This window comes from Macaca nemestrina, chromosome 4 (assembly GCF_043159975.1).
Source record: "Macaca nemestrina isolate mMacNem1 chromosome 4, mMacNem.hap1, whole genome shotgun sequence".
NCBI classification, from domain to species: Eukaryota; Metazoa; Chordata; class Mammalia; order Primates; family Cercopithecidae; genus Macaca; species Macaca nemestrina.
Window position 1 is genome coordinate 18,081,078 of NC_092128.1, and position 25,763 is coordinate 18,106,840.

Here is a 25,763-nt window from a genome sequence, read left to right on the forward strand (position 1 = left end):
TGGCGTGATCTCGGCTCACTGCACCCTCCGCTCCACCCCGGGTTCAAGCCATTCTCCTGCCTCAGCCTCCCGAGTAGCTGGCACTACAGGCACATGCTACCATGTCCGGCTAATTTTTTGTATTTTTGGTAGAGACGGGATTTCACCGTGTTAGCCAGGATGGTCTCGATCTCCTGACCTTGTGATTTGTCCGCCTCGGCCTCCCAAAGTGCTGGGATTACAGGTGTGAGCCACCGTGCCTGGCTGATTATGTTTATAGAGCTCTTGTTAGCCTAATTTCTGGTAATGTTTTATGAAGGTGACTTAATTCCCATCATGAAAATTTCCCATCTTTTCTGTGACTAGCAAGCAGTTATTGCCTTCATAACTTTTTTTTTTTTTACTGTAAAAAGATAAAGTGCTATTGATAATTACTCCTAAATAACTCAGAACATTTTTTGTTTTACACACATTAATATATACTTCCATGGGAATAGTGTCAGAGAACATCAAATAGGGAAGAGATTATGATTCAGAGTAGTCTTTCTATTCCTATTCTAGAGCCACAGAAAATGTTCATCTTCCTTTAGTTTTTACAAGATTGCCTCTAACATGGATTCTATTCCACTGATATTCTTCCTGCACATGCCTTCTCATACTAACAGTAAGTCACATATCGCAAGTAAGTTTCATTATACATGAGAACTCAGTTGAATGCTTGCCTTTCACTGGCATCTCTTGATCCTCCTCCCGCTCCTTGTGGTGTGCACTGAACTTCTGGTAGGCCACATGTGTTAAGTAGATCATAGGAGTGGTATGAAAATAAAGTGAAATGATGAAAATGTAAAAGCCTTCACAAAATTATAGTGTTTTCTGTTGATTTTTAAGACAAAAGATAAATACTATATATGTAAAAATTTCCTTTTCGAAGTCTTTGTTCTTTTTTTTAGAATGTGCAATAATATGCTTAGCACAGGGCTGTAGTTAACATTTTTGGCAGTTCTTAATGTCGGACTGATGATTGTCCTAGAACTGTTTCAGTGTTAATTACATTCTATTAATGTTACTTTAAAACATTACTTAAAGAAACATGAAGTGGCAACATTGATTCATGTATTCAGTAAGCAATTCATGGGAAAGAGGTAAACTTTCTTTTTTTTTTTTTTTCTTTTGAGACGGAGTCTCGCTCTGTCGCCCAGGCTGGAGTGTGGTGGCCGGATCTCAGCTCACTGCAAGCTCCGCCTCCCGGGTTTACGCCATTCTCCTGCCTCAGCCTCCCGAGTAGCTGGGACTACAGGCTCTTGCCACCTCACCCGGCTAGTTTTTTTGTATTTTTTTAGTAGAGACAGGGTTTCACCATGTTAGCCAGGATGGTCTCGATCTCCTGACCTCGTGATCCACCCACCTTTGCCTCCCAAAGTGCTGGGATTACAGGCTTGAGCCACCGCGCCCGGCTGTAAACTTTCTTAATAACAGTAGAAAGACCTTTCCATTTATATGAAAACTGGTAATTATGACTTGTGTTTTGGTATTTTAAAGCTGTGGTTGGCTGTGCACAGTGGCTCATGCCTGTAATCCCAGCACTTTGGGAGGCTGAGGTGGGTGGATCATGAGGTCAGGAGATAGAGACCATCCTGGCCAACATGGTGAAAACCCCGTCTCTACTAAAAATACAAAAAATTAGCTGGTCGTGGTGGCGCATGCCTGTAGTCCCAGCTACTCTGGAGGCTGAGGCAGGAGAATCGCTTGAACCAAGGAGTCGGAGGTTGCAGTGAACCAAGATCTCGCCACTGCACTCCATCCTGGTGACAGAGCGAGACTCTGTCTCAAAAAAAAAAAAAAAAAAAGCTGTGATTAACATTTGTTTTGTCATTCATCCAAAACTACATTGGTGACTTTTGTATTGAGTCATTTCATAGGACAACAGGTATTCATGTATTCAGTAAATATTTGACTTCCTACTATATGCCAGGTAGTGATCTAGGTGCTTGGTAGTACACTTGAAAACAAAACAAAGGTCTCTACCCTTATGTAGCTACTGTCCAGTGGAGGTGTGTGTGTGTGTGTGTGTGTGTATATTGGGGGATGGGACTGAGAAACCTTAGACGTACAGAAAGGAAATTATATAGTATGTTCAAAGGTAATAAGTACTATGGAGCAATGAAAGTTAAACAGGTTAGGGCTGGGATGGGGGTAGGTAGCAATTTAAATAGGGAGGTCAGGGTAGGCCTCACCTGAGAAGGGGGCATTTGAACAAAAACTTGAGAAAGGAGGAGGAGGTATTTCAGATAAACCAATTAGTTCAAAGGTTCTGTGTCAGGAATGTGCCTTGCCTATTTAAGAAATAGCAGGAGGCCAAAGTTGCTGGGGCAAGGTAGAAACTAGGAGATCAGGGAAGGATCTCTTTCGGTTATCTAGGCCGTATTGGTGAGAGCAGAAATAATGAGAAGCAGTCAGATTTTGGATGTTTTGAAAGTAGATTCGTCCGGGCGCAGTGGCTCACGCCTGTAATCCCAGCACTTTGGGAGCCAAGGTGGGCAGATTACCCAAGGTGAGGAGTTCGAGACCAACCTGGCCAACATGGTGAAACCTTGTCTCTACTAAAAATACAAAAATTAGCCGGGTGTGGTGGCAGGCACCTGTAATTCCAGCTACTCGGGAGGCTGAGGCAGTAGAATCACTTGAACCTGGGAGGCAGCTGGGAGGCAGAGGTTGCAGTGAGCCGAGATTGTGCCACTGTACTCCAGCATGGACGACAGAGCAAGACTCCTTCTCAAAAAAAAAAAAAAAAGAAAAAGAGAAAGTAGATTCAACAGGATTTGTTGATAGATTGGATGTGAGATGTGCAAGAAAATGGTGTGAAGGGGGATGGGAAGGGCGCAGATCAGGAATTAAGTTTTGGGCATTCTAAGTTTGAGATATCTATTAGCTGTTTAAGATACTGAGTAAGTAGTTGGATGGATGAGTCAGGAGTTTGGGAGTGAGGCCTTGTGGCAGAGACTCTTCACAGTAATACATGTCTCATTTTCTTTAGATACACATCTAGACACCATTTTCCCTTGCGTTAGGTGTGGTGATGTGATTGAGTGGAATGCGAGCTCATGGAATATGGGCACAAGTGATGTGTGCTAGTACTAGGTCTGGCCCGTGCAAACATCATCCTGTTTTCTCCTTCTGTCAGGCTGGCATCTGGAACTGAGATGATTACTGAAGTATGCTGGAAGCCATGTGTCCAAAAACTCAGCCTAGATTCCTGAATGATCGTGTACATAAGGACCACCCTGTTAACCTGTTCAGCTTCCTAGTACTGTTAGATAACTAAGAAATACACTTTGTCATGTTTGTATCCTTTTACCTTTTGCGTGTTATAACCATTAGCCAGCCTTAAATTTGGGCATTTAGATCATACTTAAAGCTGTGAAGCTAATGTGTGCTCATCAAGGGAATGAATGTGGATAGGAAAAAGAAAAGATCCAAAGTTGGAAAAAAGAGGAAGAACCTGAGAGGGAGCAACCAGTGAGGGAGGAAATAAAATGAAGAAAGTTTATTAATAGAGAGTGGTCAGTTGTATAAAATGCTACTGCTAGGTCAAGTAAGGTGAAAACTAAGAATTTATCATTGGAGTTAACAAAGTGGAGGTCCTGGGATTTATATAAGAGTAGAGCATTGAGGTGAAATATTGAAGGAGATGTTTTGATTGAAGTGATTTTAAGAGAGAAGAGGAGGGGAAGTAAAGATGGTGAGGAATTATCCTGTAAAGAGGAACAGAGAAATGGAGTCAGAGCTAGTGAGGAAAGTGGGGTCAATAAATTTTTAATGATAAGAAAAATAAGGGCATATGATGATAGGAATAAGCCATTAGAGAGTAAAACATTTCAGGAGGGAGAGATAAGAATTGCTGAAGCACTGTCTTAGAAGAGGCAAGAGGGAAAGGGATTTAGTGTATAAATAGGAAGGATTGGCTTTCTGTAGGAGCGTCTATACTTTATAATAGGCCATAAAGCAGAGTATGTGGATACAAATGCTGCTAGGAAGGTTGATGTGATTGGTGGAGTCTGTACACATTCTCTTCCAGTTGCTTTGGGTTTTTTCAGTGAGGTAAGACTTGAGGTTATCAGTCGAGAATGAGGATTGGGGATATGTGAAAGTAGCTCCGCAGAAGTATGGGTGCATAAATGAACTGGAAACAAATAGTAAAATTAATGGGCAATTTTTTTCTTTTAAGAGACCGGGGTCTCACTCTGCTACCCAGGCTGGAGTACAGTGGAGTGCAGTGGCACAGTCATAGCTCACTGCAGCCTCCAACTCCTGGGCTCAAGTGATTTTCTCACCTCAGCTTCCCGAGTAGCCAGGACTACAGGCTAATGGCAGTATTAAGTTATTTTATGAGTTGTCTAGACAGCATTATGGGTCTCCTAACTTTCTGGTACTGATCTTCAGATCAGAGTTAAATGTAATTTGCCCAGGCAGTTTAAACGCTCAATGTGAGTCATTTTCATTTGGACTCAAACATGGAATCATTGGGAAATAGAATATTAATTATTACTCCTTCATGAAGTACCTGCCACTATCCTGCCATGAATGTAAGCTAAATTTGGAGCAGTCTGGTAACTACTTTTCTTTTAAAAACATTTTCTTTTTAAAGATACTAAGTATCGAATACTTACTGGTTTTTCTGTGTAGAATAACATAATCTCAACATTACTTTCTTTCACTCTCCAAATTTGACTTGTCTTTGTTCATGTTTTTCCTACCACCTGAAATACAGATTTCCTCCCCCTTCCCACCCTCCAAACCTTCCAGACTTAGCTGACCTACTATTTATTCTAGGAAGTTTTTCTTAACCTCTTTCCAAGCCCTAGTTGATGCCTCTGCTTTGTGCTTTTGTAGAAGCCCAGGGTTTACCTTGTTTTGCTCACTGTATTGTATTGTGTTTTTTTTTTGTTGATAGGTATTTGTTTTTCCTCTAGACCTGGACTGTTCAGTCATACTTTCTGTGATGATGGAAACGTTCAGTGTCGTCTTAAAATGGTAGACAGTAGCCATATCTGTGTGGCTACTGTGCACTTAAAATTTGCATAGTAGGACTGAGGAACTACATTTTATTTTATTTTAATTAATTTAAAATTAACTAGTCTCATGGCTAGTGACTGCTTTGATCAGTGCAGTTCCAGACCCCTTCAAAGTCAAGAGTGTGTGGGATTCATACTTATTTTCTCATTGCTTAACAATAGTACAGTCTCCTACTTAAATGACCAAATTCTTTTTCAGTACTCTTAGCCTGCATAGTTATAACTCACCTGGAATATGGCAGTTTTCTTCTCTAGATTTCTGTCTTTAACCATAGCTTTTCAGTTTGTTTTCAAGATTATGTTGATTTATACAGCACTGAGTTCTTCAGTCCTGTGAAGTTAGCATTTTGGTTGGATGTGGTGGCTGGTGTCTGTAATCCCAGCAATTTGGGAGGCTGAGGCGGGAGAATTGCTTGAAGCCAGGAGTTTGAGATCAGCCTGGGCAACATAGCGAGCCCCTGTCTCTACAAAAAATTAGCTGAGTGTGGTGGCATCCACATGTAGTCCCAGCTACTTGGGAGGCTGAGGGTGGGAGGATTGCTTGAGCACAGTTCACGGCTGCAGTGAGCTATGATCGCACCACTGCACTCCTGCCCGAGTGACAGAACGAGACCCTCTCAATAAAAAAAAGGTTATTTTTTTTCCCCTTTAGGACTGAAAAATTGGGTGTTGCAAGATTACCTCAAGGACTGATCTGAGAACTGGGCATGGTAAGGAAGAAACTCAAGTGGCCAGGCTCTGGTTTGTGGGGGTAGGTGGGCAATTTCTGTTTCAGCCAAAGCAGTTCTACTTCATAAATTAATATATTGGAATTGTGCTTGGGATTTCATTTGGAGGGGAAAAAAGCCTTATAAACAATAACACTGTTAATTGAAGAGACAAATCATGCATATGGCAGCACGTGATTAAGCACCAAATTGGATGACAGATCAAGAAGACGTGGGAGGTTGTTATGGGTTAGTGAGGTCTTGATGGAAGTTAAGGTTTAGTTTAGGTAGGTAGAAGGAAGACAAAAGGATGTAATAGGCAGCGGGAATAGAATTTGCAAAGAATTGGCGTTGGAAATACGTATGTTAGTTTTGATTAAGAAACAGAATGAGCTGTTTATAGTTGAGCCAATTGTATGAAATAAAATTTGATGAAATTAGATGGGACTGGCTTGTAGAAAATGATAGACTGACAAAAAAATGCACTTTATATTGTATGCAATGGGATGAAATCCTTGGAGGTATTTTGGTTGTTACAAAGATGGAGGAAGAGGACACTATTAGCATTTGATGAGAAAGGATCAGGGAAGTCAGCCATGCCACAATGTTCAGGACAGTTTGCATGTTTAAGAATTGTTCCACATCACCACATGACCTAGAATGACTTTGCTGGACTTTGATGATGTAGGTTTAAAAAAAAAAAAGTGATCATATTGATCTGAGCATAGACGGTAACTCCATTTTATGTATGAGGCACTTTGTTGTTGTTGTTGTTGTTGTTGTTGTTTTGAGATGGAGTTTCGCTCTTGTTGCCCAGGCTGGAGTGCAGTGGCACCATCTCGGTTCACTGTAACTGAGGCACCTTTAATATACACTAAGATTTTCAGGAATTCAGTTACCACAATATTGGAGGAATGTTGAAGTTTTTGTTCAGAACTTTATTGGGGTACTCCACTGCTTTAGAAAATCACGTAATTGATGGCAGTGTCACTTGTGCAGTATTGGTGACCCAGATACTCTTCAGTTTGCAGTTGTAACTGCAACAGTCACAGTGCTTGTTACATATATGTATAAACAACCCTCAATATGTTATTTATTATAGTAATTGCCTAAATATTATAAAATTGCACTAAGGTAGATTGTCTCTGAATTATATTTATTTTATTTATTTATTTATTTATTTTTTGTTTATGAGACAGAGTTTTGCTCTTGTTGCCCAGGGTGAAGTACAATGGCACAATCTTGGCTCACCAAAACCTCCGCCTCCCAGGTTCAAGCGATTCTCCTGCCTCAACCTCCCAAGCAGCTGGGATTACAGGCATGCACCACCGTGCCAGCTAATTTTGTATTTTTAGTAGAGACGGGGGTTTTCCATGTTGGTCAGGCTTGTCTCGAACTCCCGACCTTAGGTGATCTGCCTGCCTTGGCCTCCCAAAGTGCTGGGATTACAGGCGTGAACCACTGTGCCCAGCCTCTGAGTTACATTGAAGGATAGTATGGAGAATGTACAAAATAGTTGTTGTAAAAAGGAGAAATTGATTTCTGTTTTCAGTATTGGAGAACTGGGTTATTCAGATGAATCCTTTTGATGAAAACAACTAAAATTCTTGGAAACAGTATTTAAAAAAAAGAAAGAAAGAAAACCTAGAGCAATTACAGAGCTGAAAAGATAGTGGGGAGCTGCCAGGCCAAATTGTAGGAATAAACAATAATCCAAATAAATAAGTGGGTTAAGTAGCTTTTGCCCTAAGGGCAGTTGCGAATCTGTATAAGTTGGGCTTTGGTTTTGGTGGACCATTGGGGTGAAGAGGACAGAAATCAAGGCCTAGAGTTCATCTGAAGTGACAGTCAAAAAGAATAACCTCAATTTTAGATGGGACCCCAATGACTCTATCGTTAGGTTAAGGATGAAACAACTAAACTGTCTACACACTCCCATATCCAGGTGATTGTAGGAAAGGTTGAATGGAGCAGGAAGAGGAAAAGGAAGTTAAGAAAAATAAACCTTTCAAGTTGTGACCACAGTTTTAGTCTTCACAGTGATTTACCTTACAGGTTTGCTGTGTCTGGGTGGTCCAGGGACCCTCCATGATAAATGACCCTCCAGCCATTTATCATGGTTACTGATTTCAGACTAGTATTACTTCCATGGCCTGGCAGATGGAAAGGCAAATCATCTGTGGAGAAAGGCCCTTCATTCCAGGAAATTGCTACCAGTAATTTTTCAAGGACAGTGAACAGTACATTGTCGCAAGTAATCAAACATAGTAAAAATAAAAAAATTAGCAAGCAAAATTACCTGAGATATATATAATATGTAATATATGTGTAGAATTCTTTCAGGAATGTAATTAAAATTTGTGTAGGTTTCTTTATGTACATATACCTAAAAGTAAGTTTTTAAAGAGGAAAAATAATAACCAAGCATGCATCCAGTTGGCACTGTGAATAAAAAGAGAGCGGAAATAGATCTATAAAATCTTCAAATGTTGCAAATATCAGATGGATTTAAAACAATCACTGTTAAATTTAAAGAATTGGAGACAAACTTGAAGAACAAAAGACTCTTATAAAGTGACTTAGGGCCGGGTGCGGTGGCTCACGCCTGTAATCCCAGCACTTTGGGAGGCCAAGGCAGGCGGATTACCTGAGGTCAAGAGTTCAAGACCAGCCTGGCCAACATGGTGAAACCTCGTCTCTACTAAAAATACAAACATTAACGATGTGTGGTGACGCATGCCTGTAATCCCAGCTGCTCAGGAGGCTGAGGCAGGAGAATCACTTGAACCTGGGAGGCGGAGGTTGCAATGAGCCGAGATGGCACCATTGCACTCCAGCCTGGGCTACAAGAGTGAAACTCTGTCTCAAAAAAAAAAGAAGTGACTTTGGTACATGCCTGTAATCTCAGTACTTTGGGAGACTGAGGTGGGAGGGTCCCTTGAGGCCAGGAATTTGGGACCAGCTTGAGCCCAGGAGTTTGAGGCTGCAGTGACCTATGATTGTGCCACACTGCACTCCAGCCTAGGCAACAGTATGAGAAATCTCAAAAAAAAGGAAAAAAAAGGAAAAAAAAGTCGGGCACAGTGGCTTACGCCTGTAATCCCAGCACTTTGGGAGGCCAAGGCAGACGGATCATGAGGTCAGGAGATCAAGACCATCCTGGCTAACACGGGGACACCCCGTCTCTACTAAAAGTACAAAAAATTAGCCGGGCGTGGTGGCAGGCACCTGTAGTCCCAGCTACTCGGGAGACTGAGGCAGGAGAATGGCGCGAACCTGGGAGGCGGAGCTTGTAATGAGCTGAGATCGCACCACTGCACTCCAGCCTGGGTGACAGTGCAAGACTGTCTCAAGAAAAAAAAGGGGGGGTAAAAAATCCAACTTAGTAGATTTTCTAAAAACCAAATAGAAGTTCCAGAAGTGAACACTTTACCAAATATACCTAAGAGAAAGGTTTAACAGGTTATACCTAGCTGAAGAAAGAGTTCATTACCTAGAAGACAAGGCAGAAGAAACTGTTTAGAATGTGGCACAGAATAAAAAAGACAGAAAATATTGACGAAAGGTAAAGAGACATGGAAGACAGAGTGAGATCTAGTTTCTTTAATCAGAGCTCTGGAAAGAGAGGAGAAAGACAATGGTACAGAAGTAATATTTCAAAAGACATTTCTGGCTGAAAATTTTGTAGATCCAGTGAGAAACCAGTTGATTGATTTAAGAAGCTTAATGAATTTCTAGCAATATAAATAGAAATCTACACCCAGACAAATCATAGGAAAACTGCATAAACCCAGATACAAGGAGAAAAGTCTTAAAAAAGATGTTTTTCAAAGAAGCAACTATGGACTGATGGTTGACTTGTCAACAGAAAATCATATATATTCTCAAAATAACTCCCAATCTAGAATTCTATAATTAGCAAAAAATTATCCCTCAAGAATGAGGGTAAAATACTTAGTTGAACAAACCATCAGCTCTTTCTAAAGGAAATTACAAAGTATACATTAATACTTAAGGTGAAAGATTCCAGATAAAAGTCTGAGGTATAAAATGGAATGAAGAGCAAAGAGAGTGGCAAATATGTGGATGTACTGAAAGAAACATTGGCTGTATAAAGTACTAGTAAGACCTTAATTAAAATACGTGACAAGAAGCTGGGCATGGTACTTTGAGAGGCTGAGGCGGGCAGATTGCTTGAGCCCAGGAGTTTGAGACCAGCCTGGGCAACATAGTGAAATCCCATCTCTACAAATAATACAAAAATTAGCTGGGTTTGGTGGTGCATGCCCGTAGCCCCAGCTGCTCAGGTGACTGAGGTGAGAAGATCGCTTGAGCCCAGGAGGTTGAGGCTGCAGTGATCCTTGGTCGTGCCACTGCACACCAGCCTGGGCAACAGAGTGAGACCCTGTCTCAAAATAATAAAATATGTGAGACAAGTGAAGGCAGTGTTCTAAGACCTTTGTATTGTCAGAGAGAAAGGTAGAAAGTATTAATTGACTTGCCCTTGACAAATTATATGTTTTAATTTCTAGTTTATCGTCTAAAAATGTAGAAACCAGACTTTTACCTCTAAACCAACAGAAGAGAACAAATGATTAATAAAAATTAATCCCGAGGAAGTGAAGAAAAGAAAGAACCAGTAGGACAAATAGCACAAAGTAAGATGGGTAGATTTAAATTTAAACATATCACCGGCAACATTAAATACAAAATGGATTAAATTATTCAGTTAAAAGACAAAGATTGTTACACTGCATTTCCAAAAAAATTCAATTATATGGTGTTTATAAGAAATATATCTGAAACCTAAGAATAAAGATCAAACGTAATTATTGCAATAAGAAGTGCCATGCATATTCTAAGAGACAGTATGGTACAGTTAATATCAAAAGTGGACAGTAAGGCAGAAAACATTGGCAGAAGTGTCACTTCAAATGATAAAATGACCGATTCACTGTGAAGATTTAATAGCCTTAGTAATATAGTATAACCTGAAATATAGCCTTAGAATATTTATAGCAAAAGTTAACGAAACTACAAGAAATAGACAAATTCAGTCTTGTGAACGGGGTATTTTTAAACAGCTCTCTAACTGATATAAGAAGCAGACAGGTTAGTTAGGATATAGAATACTTGTATAACGCAATGAACAAGTTTAACCCAGTGGGTGTATAGAACCCATTCTACCCAGCAGTGTGGCAGGCTACACATTATTTTCAAGCATGTAGGACTTTGCGGGGGGGAAATTGACTGAGTAAGATGTTGTAAAACAAGTTTCAACAAATTTCAAAGGATTGAAACCAAAATGGCATCTTTTTCTGTCCATAATGCATTTTCATTAAAGATCTCTATCAGGGTAATTTTTAAAGCTTCATATGTTAGAAATTGAGCAACTGTTAATACTTTGAAATAATCTGGTCAGGCACAGTGGCTCACACGTGTAATCCCAGCACTTTGGGAGGCCGAGGTGGGCGAATCACGAGGTCTGGAGTTTAAGACCAGCCTGGCCAACATGGTGAAACCGTGTCTCTACTGAAAATACAAAAAGTAGCTGGGCGTGGTGGTGCATGCCTGTAGTCCCAGCTACTTGGAAGGCTGAGACAGAAGAATCACTTGAACCCAGGAGGCAGAGGTTGCAGTGAGCCGAGATCATGCCATTGCACTCCAATCCGAAAGAGCAAGACACCATCTAAAACATAGTAATCCATGCATTAAAGAAGAAATCACAATGGAAGTTGGAAAATACCTTGAACTGGATGATTAAAAATTTTTGATTGATCAAATTCCACAACTTAATGTATCTTAGACCATTGAAAGTGAGAGAATCAAATGTTACATCTTTAGATATGAAGGTTCTTGACACCCCTCCCCTACCCCCCCAAAAAAGAAGTACCTACCACCTATGAAAGATTCTTGATTGAAAAAAAAAATAACTGAGTTGGAGTTTCATTAATCTTCTAGATCTACTGGGAAATTCACAATCATTTGTTCACTCCATGAGTCATAATTGTTTTGCTGTGGATGGTCTTGCCTCAATGTTGATGGCTGCTGGCTCATCCCTGGTGGTTACTGAAGGATAGGATGGCAATGCCAATTTCTTAAGACAACAGTGAGGTTTGTGGCATCAATTGACTTCTTTGCACAAAAGATTTCTCTGTACCAGGTGATGCTGTCTGGTAGCATTTAAACCACAGTAGAACTACTTTTAAAATTGAAGTCAGTGCTCTCAAATCTGCCAGTGCTTCATCAACTAATTCTATGTAATATTCTAAATCCTTTGCTGTCATTTTAACAGTGCTTGCCCACAGCATCTTCAGCAAGAGTAGAGTTCATGTCAAGAAACCACTTTTTTTACTCATCCATAAGAAGTAACTTCCCATTTGTTCAAATTTCATCATGATATGATAGCAATTCAGTCACATCTTTAGGTTCCACTACTAATTGTAGTTCTCTTGCTGCTTCTACCATACCTGCAGTTCCTTCCTCCATTGAAGTTTTGAACTCAAAGTCATCCATGAGGGTTAGAATCAACTTCTTCCAAACTCCTGTTAATGTTGCCAGTTTGACCTCCTCCCATGAATTACAGATGTTCTTAATGGCATCGAGAAAGGTGAATTCTTTGCAGAAGGCTTTCAATTAATGTTACCCAGATCCATCAGAGTAATAACGATACCTGTGGCAGCTATAGCCTAATGAAAGGCACTTCTTAAATGAAGTGTTGAAAGTCAGAATTACTTCTTGATCCATGGGTTGCAAAATTTATGTGTTAGCAGGTGAGAAAACATTAATCTTCCTGTACCTCTCCATCAGAGCTCTTGGGTGACCAGGTTCATTGTCAGTGAGTAGTAATGTGTTAGAAGGAATCTTTTCTTCTGAGCAGTGGGTCTCAACAGTGGGCTTAAAATATTCAGCAAGCTATGCTGTAAAAGAATGTGCTGTCATCCAGGCTTCATTGTTCCACTTACAGAGCACAGACAGTAAATTTTGCAGAATTCCGAAGGGCCCTAGGATTTTTGGAATGATAAATGAGCATTGGCTTCAACTTAAAGTCATGAGCTGCATTAGCCTCTAACAAGAGTCATCCTGTCCTTTGAAGCTTTGAAGCCAAGCATTGACTTAGGGAAATGTTGTGGCTGGTTTGATCTTCTATCCAGATCACTAAAACTTTCTTTATATTAGCAATTAGGTTGTTTTGCTTGCTTAAACTATTTTTCTTTTAATTCTTAGAGGGTCTCACTGTGTTGGCTAGGCTGATCGCAAACTCCTGGCCTCAAGCAATCCTCCCACCGTGGCCACTGAAAGTGCTGGGATTACAAGCATGAGCTGTAGTGCCTGGCCTGCTTTCTTATCATTCATGTATTCACTGGGGTAGTACTTGCAGTTTCCTCCAAAAACTCTGCCTTTGCATTTACAATCTGGCTGTTTGGTACAAGAGGCCTACCTTTCAACATGCCTTCTTCACTAAGCTTAATCATTTCTAGCTTTTGATCTCAAGAGAGACATGTGACTCTTGGTTTCACTTGAACACTTAGAAGTCATTGTAGGGTTTTTAATTGGCCTAATTTCGATATTGTGTCTCAGGGAATAGGAGGCCCAAGAAGGGGTAGGACAATAGCTGGTCAGTGAAGCAGTGAGAACACACACAACATTCATTGAATAAGTTCACTGCCTTATACGGGTGTGGTTTGTGGCACCCCAAAACAATTACAATAGTAACATCGCAGGTCATAAAACACCAAAATAGACATCATAATGTTGCAAAAGTTTGAAATACTGTGAGAATTACTGAAATGTGACAGAGACGTGAAGTGAGCATATGCTGTTGGAAAAATGGTGCCAACAGACTTGCTCGATGCTGGGTTACCACCAACCTTCAGTTTGTAAAAAACAAACAAAAACCATTATCTGCTCAGAGCAGTAAAGCAAAGCACAATAAAATGAAGCATGCCTATACAGTTTATACTTTACAGTCATTGGTTAAATTTACTCATTCCTTTTAAGCATAAAAAATAATTATTTAGCACCTTTGTGCTGAGTTGTATGCTAGGCACTGGGATATAGAAATGAATGATAGTCTGTCTTCAAGGAGCTTACAGTTTAGTGGTAGAAGCAGATAAATAAATAAAGAATTAAGGACCATGTACTGTGATGAAAGTGTGCCCCAGATGCAGAAGAGTCACAGAAAAGGAGCACAATTCAATATGCTTTTAGGGGATGGAAGACAGATTTCCTAGGAAAGGAGATACTTAAACTAAATTTTAAATACTTAAGATGTACAAAATCTTTATAAAGAAGAGTAATTAAACCTTATTTAGAGACAGACCACCTATATAAATAGTAGACACCATGTACTGAGTGTGGATTGAAAGACTGAGTATGTTAAAAATGTTAGTATTTCTCAAATTGATAGTGGATTTATTGAAATCCAAATGCACATTCCTGTAGGTTTTTCTATGGAACCTAACAACCTGATTCAGCAATTTCCATGGAAGTTTTAAAGAGGCAAGAATAGCCAAAATATACTTTAAAAACAGTAAGGTAGAAAGACTTCTTTAATTCCTTTTTCTATTTGGCAAATTTTGAATGCTATATGGTAGGCACTGCTCATCTTGGTTATTACCTTGGTGAATGTGAGATCTGGCTCCCACCCAAAGCTCGCATTCAGATCCACTTGTAGTGATATCTAGGGTTTTGAATAGAACACTTCCTGAAATACAGGTAAGTACTGGGACTACCAACAAACAAACTTACAACACTAATTTTATTATATGATATTTGTATTTAAAATTTTTCTTGATCATATTTTTTCATGCAAACTTTCATTAATTGCTATTAACTTCTTTTGACATAGGAAGCTTAGAAATAGGCTTTGCTTATAATCTTTAATATTTGTGTCAGTTGGACTATGGCTTTGTTAGAAAGGTAGAGGAGAATCTACTGCTGAGTGCTGTCCATAGAGCAGTTACCTGACTGAGGAGAGAGGGAGGATGACCTTGAGGGTCTGACAGGCATGGGTTTTTAGGCCAGCCTGTGGAGTGTCTGAGGGACTTATAAAAAGAAAAGGGACCCAGGCGCAGTGGCTCATGCCTGTAATCTCAGCACTTTGGGAGGCCAAGGTGGGTGGGTCACTTGAGGCCAGGAGTTTGAGACCAACCTGGCCAACATGGTGAAACCCCGTCTCTACTAAAACTACCAAAATTAGTTGGCTGTGGTGGTGCACGCCTGTAATCCCAGGTACTCAGGAGGTTGAGGCCCAAAAATCACTTGAATCCAAGAGGTGAAGGTTGCAGTGAGCCGAGATTGTGCCATTGCCGTCTAGCCTGGGCGACAGAGCAAGACTCAGTCTTAAAAACAAACAAGCAAACAAAAAATAGCAACAAAAAGAGGAGCTGAATAACAAAATGGCAGGTAATACTAAATAATGTAGATGAATTTTCTTACATAGGGGTAGATGGATGGACACCTACCTGCTCTATGGCAGATTAGTTGAGAAAGGATACACTTGCTGGAACAATGCCTACCATATTAAATAAATGAAGCTAGACTTCCCCATCTGTTATGCATAAAAATCAATTTCTTGTAGGTTAAAGATTAAATACAAAAGGGGCAACCTTGAAAGCTTTTAGAAAAATAAAGGGCCATTATTTAAGGCAGAGAAGGATTTCTTAAAACTCAAAACACTAGCCATAAAAAATGGACAAATTTGACTACATTGAAAATAGAAACTTATTCATTAAGCGCCATTAAGACACTGAAAAGACAAGGCAAGGAATAGAAGATATGTATAACACACACTATTAGTTATCTATTGTTGTGTGATTACCTAAGACTTAGCAGTATGCAATAACATTTATCTCACAGTTCTGTGGGTCAGGAATCTGAGAGTGGCTTAGTTGGATGGTTCTGGCTTAGGGCCTTGAGGCTGTAATCAGTCAATGGCTGCAGTCATTTGAAGGCTTGACTGCTTAGTGCTCCATCATGTGGATGTAGCAGGCCTCAGAAAATCCACTTTCAAATTTATTCACATGGGCCTCTTCATAGGGTCACCTCACAGCCGGTAGCTTTCTAGAAGAGAGTAAGAGAGAACACCCAAGATGGAAACCACAGTATTTCAGTCTTGGAAGTGGCACCCCATCACTTCTGCCATATTCTTTTTGTTAGAAGCAAGGCAGTAACTCCAGCTCACATTCATGGGGAGTTTGTACAAGGCACAAATACCAGGAGGTGAGGATCATTGGGAGCCATTTTAGAGGCTACCTACTACAACATATAAAGAATGAACTGGTATGAAAAATAATGCATGAAGAATTCCTATGGATTACTAAGACAAAGAACACCAAATTGAAAAAAGGGTAAAAAATCCTGAGCTGGCATTTGAATTAAAAAAAAAAAAAAATTAAATGATTGATAAACATATGAAGTGATCCTTAATCTTGTTAACAATTAGGAGAATAGAAATTAAAACTACAGTGAGAGACCATGCCATATAAAGTAGATTGGCAGAAATGAAAACATCTGACAATATTAAGCATTGGTGAGGCTATGGAGCAGTCTGAACTTTCTTCCACTGATGGATGGGAATGTAAATTGGGGGAAAATCCTTTGGAAAATAATAGGATATCCTATAACCAGCAATACCACTCACTCTTAGGCGTTTACCCTGGACTAATGGTTCTTGAGTGTGCATCAGAGTCATCTGGAAGACTTGTTAAACCCAACTGTTGGGGCCACCCTTAGAGTTTCTGATTAAGTAGGAATGGGGTGGAGCCTGATAGTTTGCATTGCATTTTTTACAAGTTACCGCAGGGAGCGGGCTGGGGAATGGGGGAGGGTGGTCGGGATGTTGGTGCTGCTTGTCCAGAAATCATACTTTGAGAGTCAGCCATTGCCTTAGACATAGAGAAATGTGTGAATATGTGAAGTAGGAAGCATGTATATAAGAATGCTCAGAACAGCATTATTCATATTAACCCCAAGATAGAAAAAAAGTTCAAGTTTCCTCAGTAGTGCAGTAGATACCATTGTGTGTTTACTTATGAAACAAAAAACTAGTTCAAATAGCTGAGAAAAAAAAACCACACTACAGACAGCTCCTGCATCAATATGTATGAATCTCACAAATATATTAGTCATACCTTAGAACCAAGTCACAAAAGATTACATGCAACATGATTCTATTCATAAACAGTTTAAAAAACAAATGTAGTTAACTGTATTGTTTAGGAATACAAATATAGGTACTAGAATTGTAAGTAGAGATACTAGAATTATAAGAAAAATTAAGGGAATCATGATGACAAGAGTGAGTGATAGTGACTACCTCAGGGAGGAGAGAAAGTGGATGTGATAGAGGAAGGACAAATGGGAGACTTTTAAGATAATTGGCAATGCCGTTTCTTACCTTGGGTTGTGGGGTTTGCTTTACAGTTATGCTTTAATGGAACGATGTTTTGCAAATGCTTCTCTACATAGTTTTATAATAAAAAAGGGAAAGTTTATCTCATTTTAATTTTCATCTCTGATTACTAGTGAGGTTGAGTATATTTTTGTGTGTTAGCCTTTGGGTTTTTTCTTAAATTGTTTGTAGACATGCCATTTGTAGATTATGCTATTTGTTTTAAACTTATTTTTAGGTGTTCTGTTATGGATAGTCTTCTTTATCCATCATATGTCAAATACTTCCTTCTAGTCCTTTTTTATTTTTATTTTTATTTTTATTTATTTATTTATTTACTTAAGAGGCAGGCTTCCCACTCTATTGAGGCCCAGGCTGGAGTGCAGTAGTGTAATCATAGCTCACTGCAGCCTCCTCGGCTCAAGTAGTCTTCCAGCCTCAGCCTCCTAAGTAGCTGGGACAAATGCACACCACTGTGCTCAACTAATCTCAAAAAAAATTTTTTTTTTGTAGAGATGGAGTCTCACTATGTTGCCCAGGCAGGTCTCGAACTCCTGGCTTCAAGTGATCCTCCTGCCTTGGCCTCCCAAAGTGTGGAATTACAGACTTGAGACGCTGTTCCTGCCCTAGCCTTTCCTTACGAAGAAGTTTGTTGTTGTTACTGTTTATGTGGTCAGATTTAGCAGTCTTTTCATTTATTCATTTATTTATTTATGAAATCTTTCCTGGCCGGGGGCAGTGGCTCACACCTGTAATCCCAGCACTTTGGGAGGCCAACGCGGGCAGATCACGAGGTCAAGAGATTGAGACCATCCTGGTCAACATGGTGAAACCCCGTCTCTACTAAAAATACAAAAAGTAGCTGGATGTGGTGATGTGCGCCTGTAGTCCCAGCTACTCGTTAGACTGAGGCAGGAGAATTGCTTGAACCTGAGAAGCGGAGGTTGCAGTGAGCCAAGATAGTGCCACTGCACTCCAGCCTGGCGACAGAGTGAGACTCTGTCTCAAAAAAAAAAAAAAGAAATCTTTCTTATTCAGAGTTAAAAGCATATTCTCTATATTGTCTTCTCATAAATTTAAAAAATTTTGTTTAGGTATTTAAGCAGTCTAGTATTTGTTACATGAAGATATCTTGGGGGAAATTATTTTCCCAACACCATTTGTACGTATGTGCACTGTCTTTTTCTCACTTATTTGTAAAGCAACCTCTCGTTTCTACCAGATTCCCATGAACCAAATTCTGGGCTATTTCTTAACCTGCTTGTCTATAACTGTTTGTCCACATTACTACTTTATATCTTTGGTTTTGGTAATGCCAGTCTCTTTTGTTTATTTGGTGCAAACATATGCTCATTCACTCTTCCATGTGACCATTAGAAGAATTAGATTGTCAGTGTCCTTGAAGTCTAGGTATTTGGTTAAAAAAAAGAATTAGGTTGTCAAATTCTGTAAAAAGTACTATTGGGATTTTCATTGTGATTGCATTAAGTTTATATGTTACTATAGGGACATGTATATTAGAGATTTATAATCACAATGTTGAGTTTTCCAGTTCCTGAACATGGTTTTTATCTTAATTTGTCTAGGTCTCTTTTTTTTCCTTTTTTTTTTTTTTTTTTTTTAGATGGACTCTCGCTCTGTCACCCAGGCTGGAGTGCAGTGGCACAATCTTGGCTTCTTGCAACCTCTGCCTCCCAGGTTCAAGCAGTTCTCCTGTCAGCCTCCCTAGTAGCTGGGGCTATAGGTGCACACCACCATGCCTGGCTTATTTTTGTATTTTTAGTAGAGACGAAGTTTCACCATATTGGTCAGGCTGGTCTCAAACTCCTGACCTCAGGTGATCCACCCGCCTCGGCCTCCCAAAGTGCTGGGATTACAGGAGTGAGCCACCGCACCTGGCCCACGTGTTTGTATTTTTAGTAGAGACAGGATTTCACCATGTTGGCCAGGCTGGTCTCAAACTTCTGACCTCAGGTAATCTGCCCGCCTCAGCCTCCCAACGTGTTGGGATTATAGGCATGAGCCCCCACTCCCAGCTCTGTTTTTTTTTCCTTAAAAAAGGTTTGTAGTTTTCTACATAATGTTTTCATCCTTTTGGATGTAGAGGGTTGGTTTTATTTGTGAGAATCTTTTAGTGCTATTGTGAATGAGATGTTTAGAAACATATATATTTTTTTTACTGGATAGTCATATACAGAAGAATGAAACTAGAACCCCACCTCTCACCCTATACAAAAATCAACTCAAAATGGATCAAAGACCTACCTGTAAGACCCAAAAGTACAAGATGAAACCACAGTGTGGTATCATCTGGCCCCAGTTAGGATGGCTGCTATAAAACTGTTAGAGGAAAACTTGGGGGAATGCAAATCAAAACCACAATGAGGTATCTTCTCACCCCAGTTAGAATGGCTGTTATATAAAAGACAAAAAATTAAAAATGCTGGTGAAGATACAGAGGAAAGAGAACTCTTGCACACTCTTTTTCTGGGAATGTAAACTAATACAGCCACTATGGAGAACAGTATGGAGGTTCCTCAGAAAACTACAAATATTAGAGTTAGTTACCTGTGATCTAGCAATCCCACTACTGGCCATTTACCCAAAGAAAAGGAAGTCAGTACATTGAAGAGACATCTGCATCCCCATGTCTATTGCAGCGCACTATTCACAGTAGCCAAGATACGGAATCAGCTTAGGTGTTCAGCAACAGAAGAGTGGGTAAAGAAAATGTGGTTATTTATCCAAGGGAATGCTATTCGGCCATAACAAGGAAAAATCCTGTCATTTGCAGCAACATGATTGAAACTGGAGGACATGATGTTAAGTGAAATAAGCCAGCAAAAGAAAGTTAAACCCTGCATGTTCTCAGTCTTATGTGGAAGCTAAAAAGAGTTGATTTCTTTTTTTTTTTTTTTTGAGACGGGGTCTCGCTCTGTCGCCCAGGCTGGAGTGCAGTGGCCGGATCTCAGCTCACTGCAAGCTCCGCCTCCCGGGTTCACGCCATTCTCCTGCCTCAGCCTCCCGAGTAGCTGGGACTACAGGCGCCCACCACCTCGCCCGGCTAGTTTTTTGTATTTTTTAGTAGAGACGGGGTTTCACCGTGTTAGCCAGGATGGTCTCGATCTCCTGACCTCGTGATCCGCCCGTCCTGGCCTCCCAAAGTGCTGGGATTACAGGCTTGAGCCACCGCGCCTGGCCTAAAAGAGTTGATTTCATAGAAGTGAAAAGCAAAACAGAGGATACTCGGGCTGGGAGTAGTAGGGGTAGAGTGGAAGCTCTGGGAAGATTTATTAATTGATACAAAATTACAACTAGATAAAGGAATAAGTTCTAGTGTTCTGTAGTAGCATAGGATAACTATAGTTAATAATACATAGTTTCATATAGCTAGGAGGAGGATATTGAATGTTCCCAACACAAAGAAATGACAAATGTTTGAGATGATGGATATGTTAGTTACTGTGTGTTAAACATCAGTATGTGTACTCTGTAAATATGTACACTTATCAATTAAAATTTAAATTTTCTTATTGGTGGTGGTATATGGGAAATCTGTTGACTCTTTTTTTTTTTTTTTTTTTGAGACGGAGTCTCGCTCTGTCGCCCAGGCTGGAGTGCAGTGGCTGGATCTCAGCTCACTGCAAGCTCCGCTTCCCGGGTTTGCGCCATTCTCCTGCCTCAGCCTCCCGAGTAGCTGGGACTACAGGCGCCCGCCACCTCGCCCGGCTAGTTTTTTGTATTTTTAGTAGAGACGGGGTTTCACCATGTTAGCCAGGATGGTCTCGATCTCCTGACCTTGTGATCCGCCCATCTCGGCCTCCCAAAGTGCTGGGATTACAGGCTTGAGCCACCGCGCCCGGCCATCTGTTGACTCTTTAGTACATAGATGTTATATCTGATTGTTAACAGAACATTTATTACTTAAGTTTATCAATGGATTGTCCTGGATTGTTAAGTAACATTCATAAGTACAAATAATGATTGTTTTATCTTTTTATTTTCCTATCTTCATTTGTCTTCCCCCCACCCCTTATTCTAAAGCACTGGCTAGGGCCTCCCATGTAAGATTTGATAATTGTAATGATAACAGACATCTTTATTTCTCCTGTCCTCTGTGTTTATAAGTGAGCTTAGTCTATAGCTCTCTGAGCTGTTCCATAGTTTCGGTATCAAGAGCTGCTTCGTTTTCTAGAGTTTTCTGTGATTTTGGCCAGTTTTTATATCAGACCAAAGAAAGTGTTTCTTGAAAGTAAGTTCGTTAGGCTTTAAGTAACCTCTGGGCCCATCTTTTTATTTTCAACTTTTCTGAGTGAGTTTTAGATGTAGATGTTATATACAGCATTTGTTCAGGGCTTTGGTTTGTGAGCCAAGTTTCTTTTTAAAATTTTTTAAATAGATGAGCTTATCTCATTTATATTTTGTTGATAAGGCAGTTCTTCCACATTATTGATTATATTTTTCTTTGGGGGCTTTGTCTCTTATGGATATGTGTGTGTTTCCCATCTGATCGTTTTTGATGGTTCATAAGTCTTATTCTCTTACTACCTTCATAGATTTAATATCCATTTCTTGATTTGTGAAAATACTCAGGATTATTTTAACTCCTTGCTAATAAAGATAAGAAAACCAGTGCACTTATACCTCCCTTGCCCCAGCTACCATTAACAAAAATTTTTTTCCATCCCTTCATGTGGGATATAAACCTTGTCAATGAAACAAATGCATTATTTTTTACTTTATCCTTAAGTCTCAGAGTTACATGTTTCAATGGGATTAATATTCACCTGTAATTCTTTGAAACTATGACTTCTTGATTTCCGATTCTGCTCTTTTATTGATGTTTTCATTAGCTCGATTTTCCTGTCAAGTAGTTCTGTTTTTTCTGAAGGATGGCTTCCTTTTTTCTTCTTCAGCCATTTCTTTCTGTTTCCACTGTGGCCTTCGTTTCTGAAGTGGTCTTTTTATTACCTTCCATTTCTTTCTTGAACCCTGCTAGCTGACTTTTCATTTCCTCTTTTTTTTTGAGACAGGGTCTGGGTCTGTCACCCAGGCTGGAGTGCAGTGTTGTGATCTTGGCTCACTGCAACCTCTGCCTCCTGGGCTTAAGCCATCCTCCCATCTCGGCCTCTCGGTTAGCTGGGACTACAGGCATGTGCTACCACACCTGGCTAATTTTTTGTGTTTTTTTTTTTGTAGAGGCAGGGTTTCATCATGTTGGCCAGACTGGTCTCAAATTCACCTTGGCCTCCCAAAGTGCTGGGATTACGGGAGTGAGCCACTGCCTCCTGCCTCATCTCCCATTTCATCTGTTCTTCAATTTAGTTTTTTCAGTCATTTTTTCCCCCCTAAAATGCATTTGTTAGTGATAGATGGGGATATATCAGACAGTTCTTTTGTTTCCTTGACTGACTTTTGGTGTTTATCTGTCTTTGCCTATTATGTTTTTTCTGTCATCCCCTGCTCTGTTTTATTGGTGGTGTGGAGGGGTGGGATTGTTAACATTTCTCCTCATAGGCCCTTTGCTCGGTTGTTTCTTTTTATTAGTCATCCTTATTGTCTTTGAGCAGAGTATTTCTATTTGAGGTTGCTCTTTGCTTAAGAATGTTATGGGGGTCGGGCGTAGTGGTTCACGCCTGTAATCCCAGCACTTTGGGAGGCCGAGGTGGGCAGATCACGAGGTCAGGAGCGTGACCATCCTGGCTAACACAGTGAAACCCTGTCTCTACTAAAAATACAAAAAATTAGCCGGGCGCGGTGGTGGGTGCCTGTAGTCCCAGCTACTCGGGAGGCTGAGGCAGGAGAACGGCATGAACCCCGGAGGCAGAGCTTGCGGTGAGCCGAGATCGTGCCACTGCCCTCCAGCCTGGGTGACAGAGCAAGAATCCGTCTCAAAAAAAAAAAAAAAAAAAAAAAAAGTTATGGGGAACAGCAGGGAGAATAAGCCCAAGCAGGCATAACCTTTTTCTCAGACATCTTGTCTCAGAAAGCTCGTTCACCAAATCTGTTGTGTTCTCTACCCTGGGAATACATCACTCCTCCATTTTTAATGTCTTTTTTCCCCTTCCTGCCATTTTGGGCCAAGCCCATCATTCAGTCAGGATGAAGACTCCATCCAGGCAGGAGATGGGTAAGGTTTATAGTGAAGTTGGACATCAGATAAATTCCTGTTTGATGATTTGATTTTTAACTTATTCTGCTCAGCTGCCTTTAGCTTTTAACCTTTTATATCTTATGTTCAATAGTTATTCTCAAAAAGGAACTGGTTCCCAACATAAATTTAAAATTAAAAATTATCAGTTCTCTCCTCTAGCAAAGTGTAACTGCTTTTATTTTATGTGATGTGATCTCATGTATTGTTTTGTTCCCTTGATCATTTGGGGGTGGGGAAGTAAAGACAGGGAGGTCTGTGTTTCACTTTAAAAACAAAATCTAAACCAGAAAAGAACTCGTAAAATGTCATATTTCAGGTCCTCTGTGATCTTGCCCTTTCCTACCTCTCTGCCCCTACCCACGTCTATCAACCATCCTTGCTGTGTACTAAATGCTCTAGCACAGTATTTCCTAAAGTTTATATTGTGGATACTGAATATTCAAAGTGTTCTCCCAAAGATGGTTTCCATAGTTTACGATTTTGGGAAATTTTAAATGTTCCTCGTCTAACCTGTTGAGTTTCTAAGCTCAAATGAGGGGGGAAACTGTGTTATCTAAATCTTGTTTGATTTCTGTATTTCACATGTTAAAGGATTCATCTAAAAAGTATCTGAATTGATTTGGCAAGCAGGTGATACCCTGTACTATATTATATAGGTCCCCTTTTGGGATTTCATAGTTGGATATTAGCATAGTAATAGTTGAGAAGAACTGTAGTAAAGAAACTTACCTTTGTTTGTTTGTTTATTTATTTATTTATTTCACACAGAGTCTTGCTCTGTCATCTAGGCTGGAGTGCAGTGGAACAATCTCGGCTCACTGCAACCTCCACCTCCTGGGCTCAAGCAATTCTCTTGCCTCAGCCTTCCAAGTAGTTGGGATTACAGGTGCTTGCCATCACACCCGACTAATTGTTTTAAAATATTTTTAGTAGAGATGGGGTTTCACCATGTTGGACAGGCTGGTCTTGAACTCCTGACGTCAAATGATCCACCTGCCTTGGCCTCCGAAAGTGCTGGGATTACAGCATGAGCCGCTGCACCTGGCCTTAACTTTGTCTAAATTAGAATTGTATAAACTTCCTTGGCTATGGAACATTGCTTGTGTGTAGTATATGCTAATATTCTTTGAAACATTTTAGGGAAATGCTGTTTAATACCAATCAAACTCTTGCATTTTTCAGGATTTTTCCTGTTGTTTTCTGGCCCTTTGTCCTAGAATGCTCTCTTCCTTCATCTTCTCCCCACCACCCAATTTTTTTTTTCCATTGGTTTCTGAGGTGATTGATAACTTGCCCTGCCGAGAGGCATCTGGAAATATTTTGGTTGTCATGACTGGAGGATGCTATTTGGGATTTAATGCCCACAGATCAAGGAACACAATGCACTAAAAGCCCTACACAGCAAAGAATTGCCCCACTCTAAATGCCACTTTTACAGTGGCCCTCCATATCTGCAAGTTCTGCATCCTAGAATTCACACAACTGTGGATCAAAAGTATTAGGAAAACAGTAAAAAGTAATACAAATACAAGATAATACAGTATAACAACTATTTATATAACATTTACATTGTATTCATCATTATAAGTAATCTAGAGATGATTAAAGTATATGTAGAGTAAGTTATATACAAATCCCTCCCTTTTTATATAAGAGACTTCAGTATCCAAGGATCATTGTATTGTAGGGGAGAGTCCTGGAACCAATCCCTTGTGGATATGGAGGGATGACTGTATACTCCTTTGGAGAAAACTGAACTCATCACTTTTACTCATCCTTTAGAATTTAGTCCTGGTTATCTTTTCCAGAAGCTTTCTCTAAGTACTTTTGTTTTCCCCTCTACCCTACACCCTCTCATTTTCTATGCGTGGTACTCTCATAGTATTTTAGGCACATCTTGATTATTTGAAGTAACCACTTTGTAGTGTAGGAGTCTATAACTATATACCTCCACTGTACTGCGAGTTCAAATCTATGAGGGCAAAGACATTTTGTATCCTTGGTACATGATATATAATTAGTCTTTTAAAAAATGCATGTTACATGAATACATTAATAAATTAAGTTGTACTTTTAAATCAGAATTGTGGTATGACTCTTAAAAAACTGTTGCTTAGATTGCATTAATAATCTTGTGCAATTGTGGGAAATAATCTCATTTTACTCCCATAATAGAAAATTAAAATATGCTTCCTTTTGTTCAGGTATGGATGACAGATGTTAAAGTAGTGTTTTATTTGGGTTTTGACCTTGCCTGCACATCAGAAGTACCTGGAGAACTTCAGAAGGTACAGATGGCTGGGGCCCTTCCTCAGAGGTTCTGGTTTTTGAGAGTGAGGCCTTGGCATCTGGATTTTTAAAAGCTTCCAAGGTGATTTTTAATCTGAAGTCAAGATTGAAATGTCATTTAGTGAGACACTGATATGTAGCATTTTGGGAAGTCAGTAAACTTAAGA

General features: G+C 39.9%; 1 protein-coding gene across 8 annotated transcripts in view; it reads left to right on the forward strand.

The window, feature by feature from the left end:
* The window catches only part of LOC105471274 (B-Raf proto-oncogene, serine/threonine kinase), a 202,015-nt gene that overhangs the window by 10,313 nt on the left and 165,939 nt on the right, over positions 1 to 25,763 (forward strand). Inside the window, exon 1 of one of the 8 annotated variants that reach the window (XM_071094360.1) lies at positions 5,735 to 5,761. The exons of the other annotated variants lie outside the window; for them this stretch is intronic. Coding sequence (XP_070950461.1) covers positions 5,759 to 5,761 — 3 coding nt within the window. The 5' untranslated portion in view covers positions 5,735 to 5,758. Of the gene's footprint in view, positions 1 to 5,734; positions 5,762 to 25,763 lie in introns of those variants that run through there. 8 annotated transcript variants of the gene reach the window in all.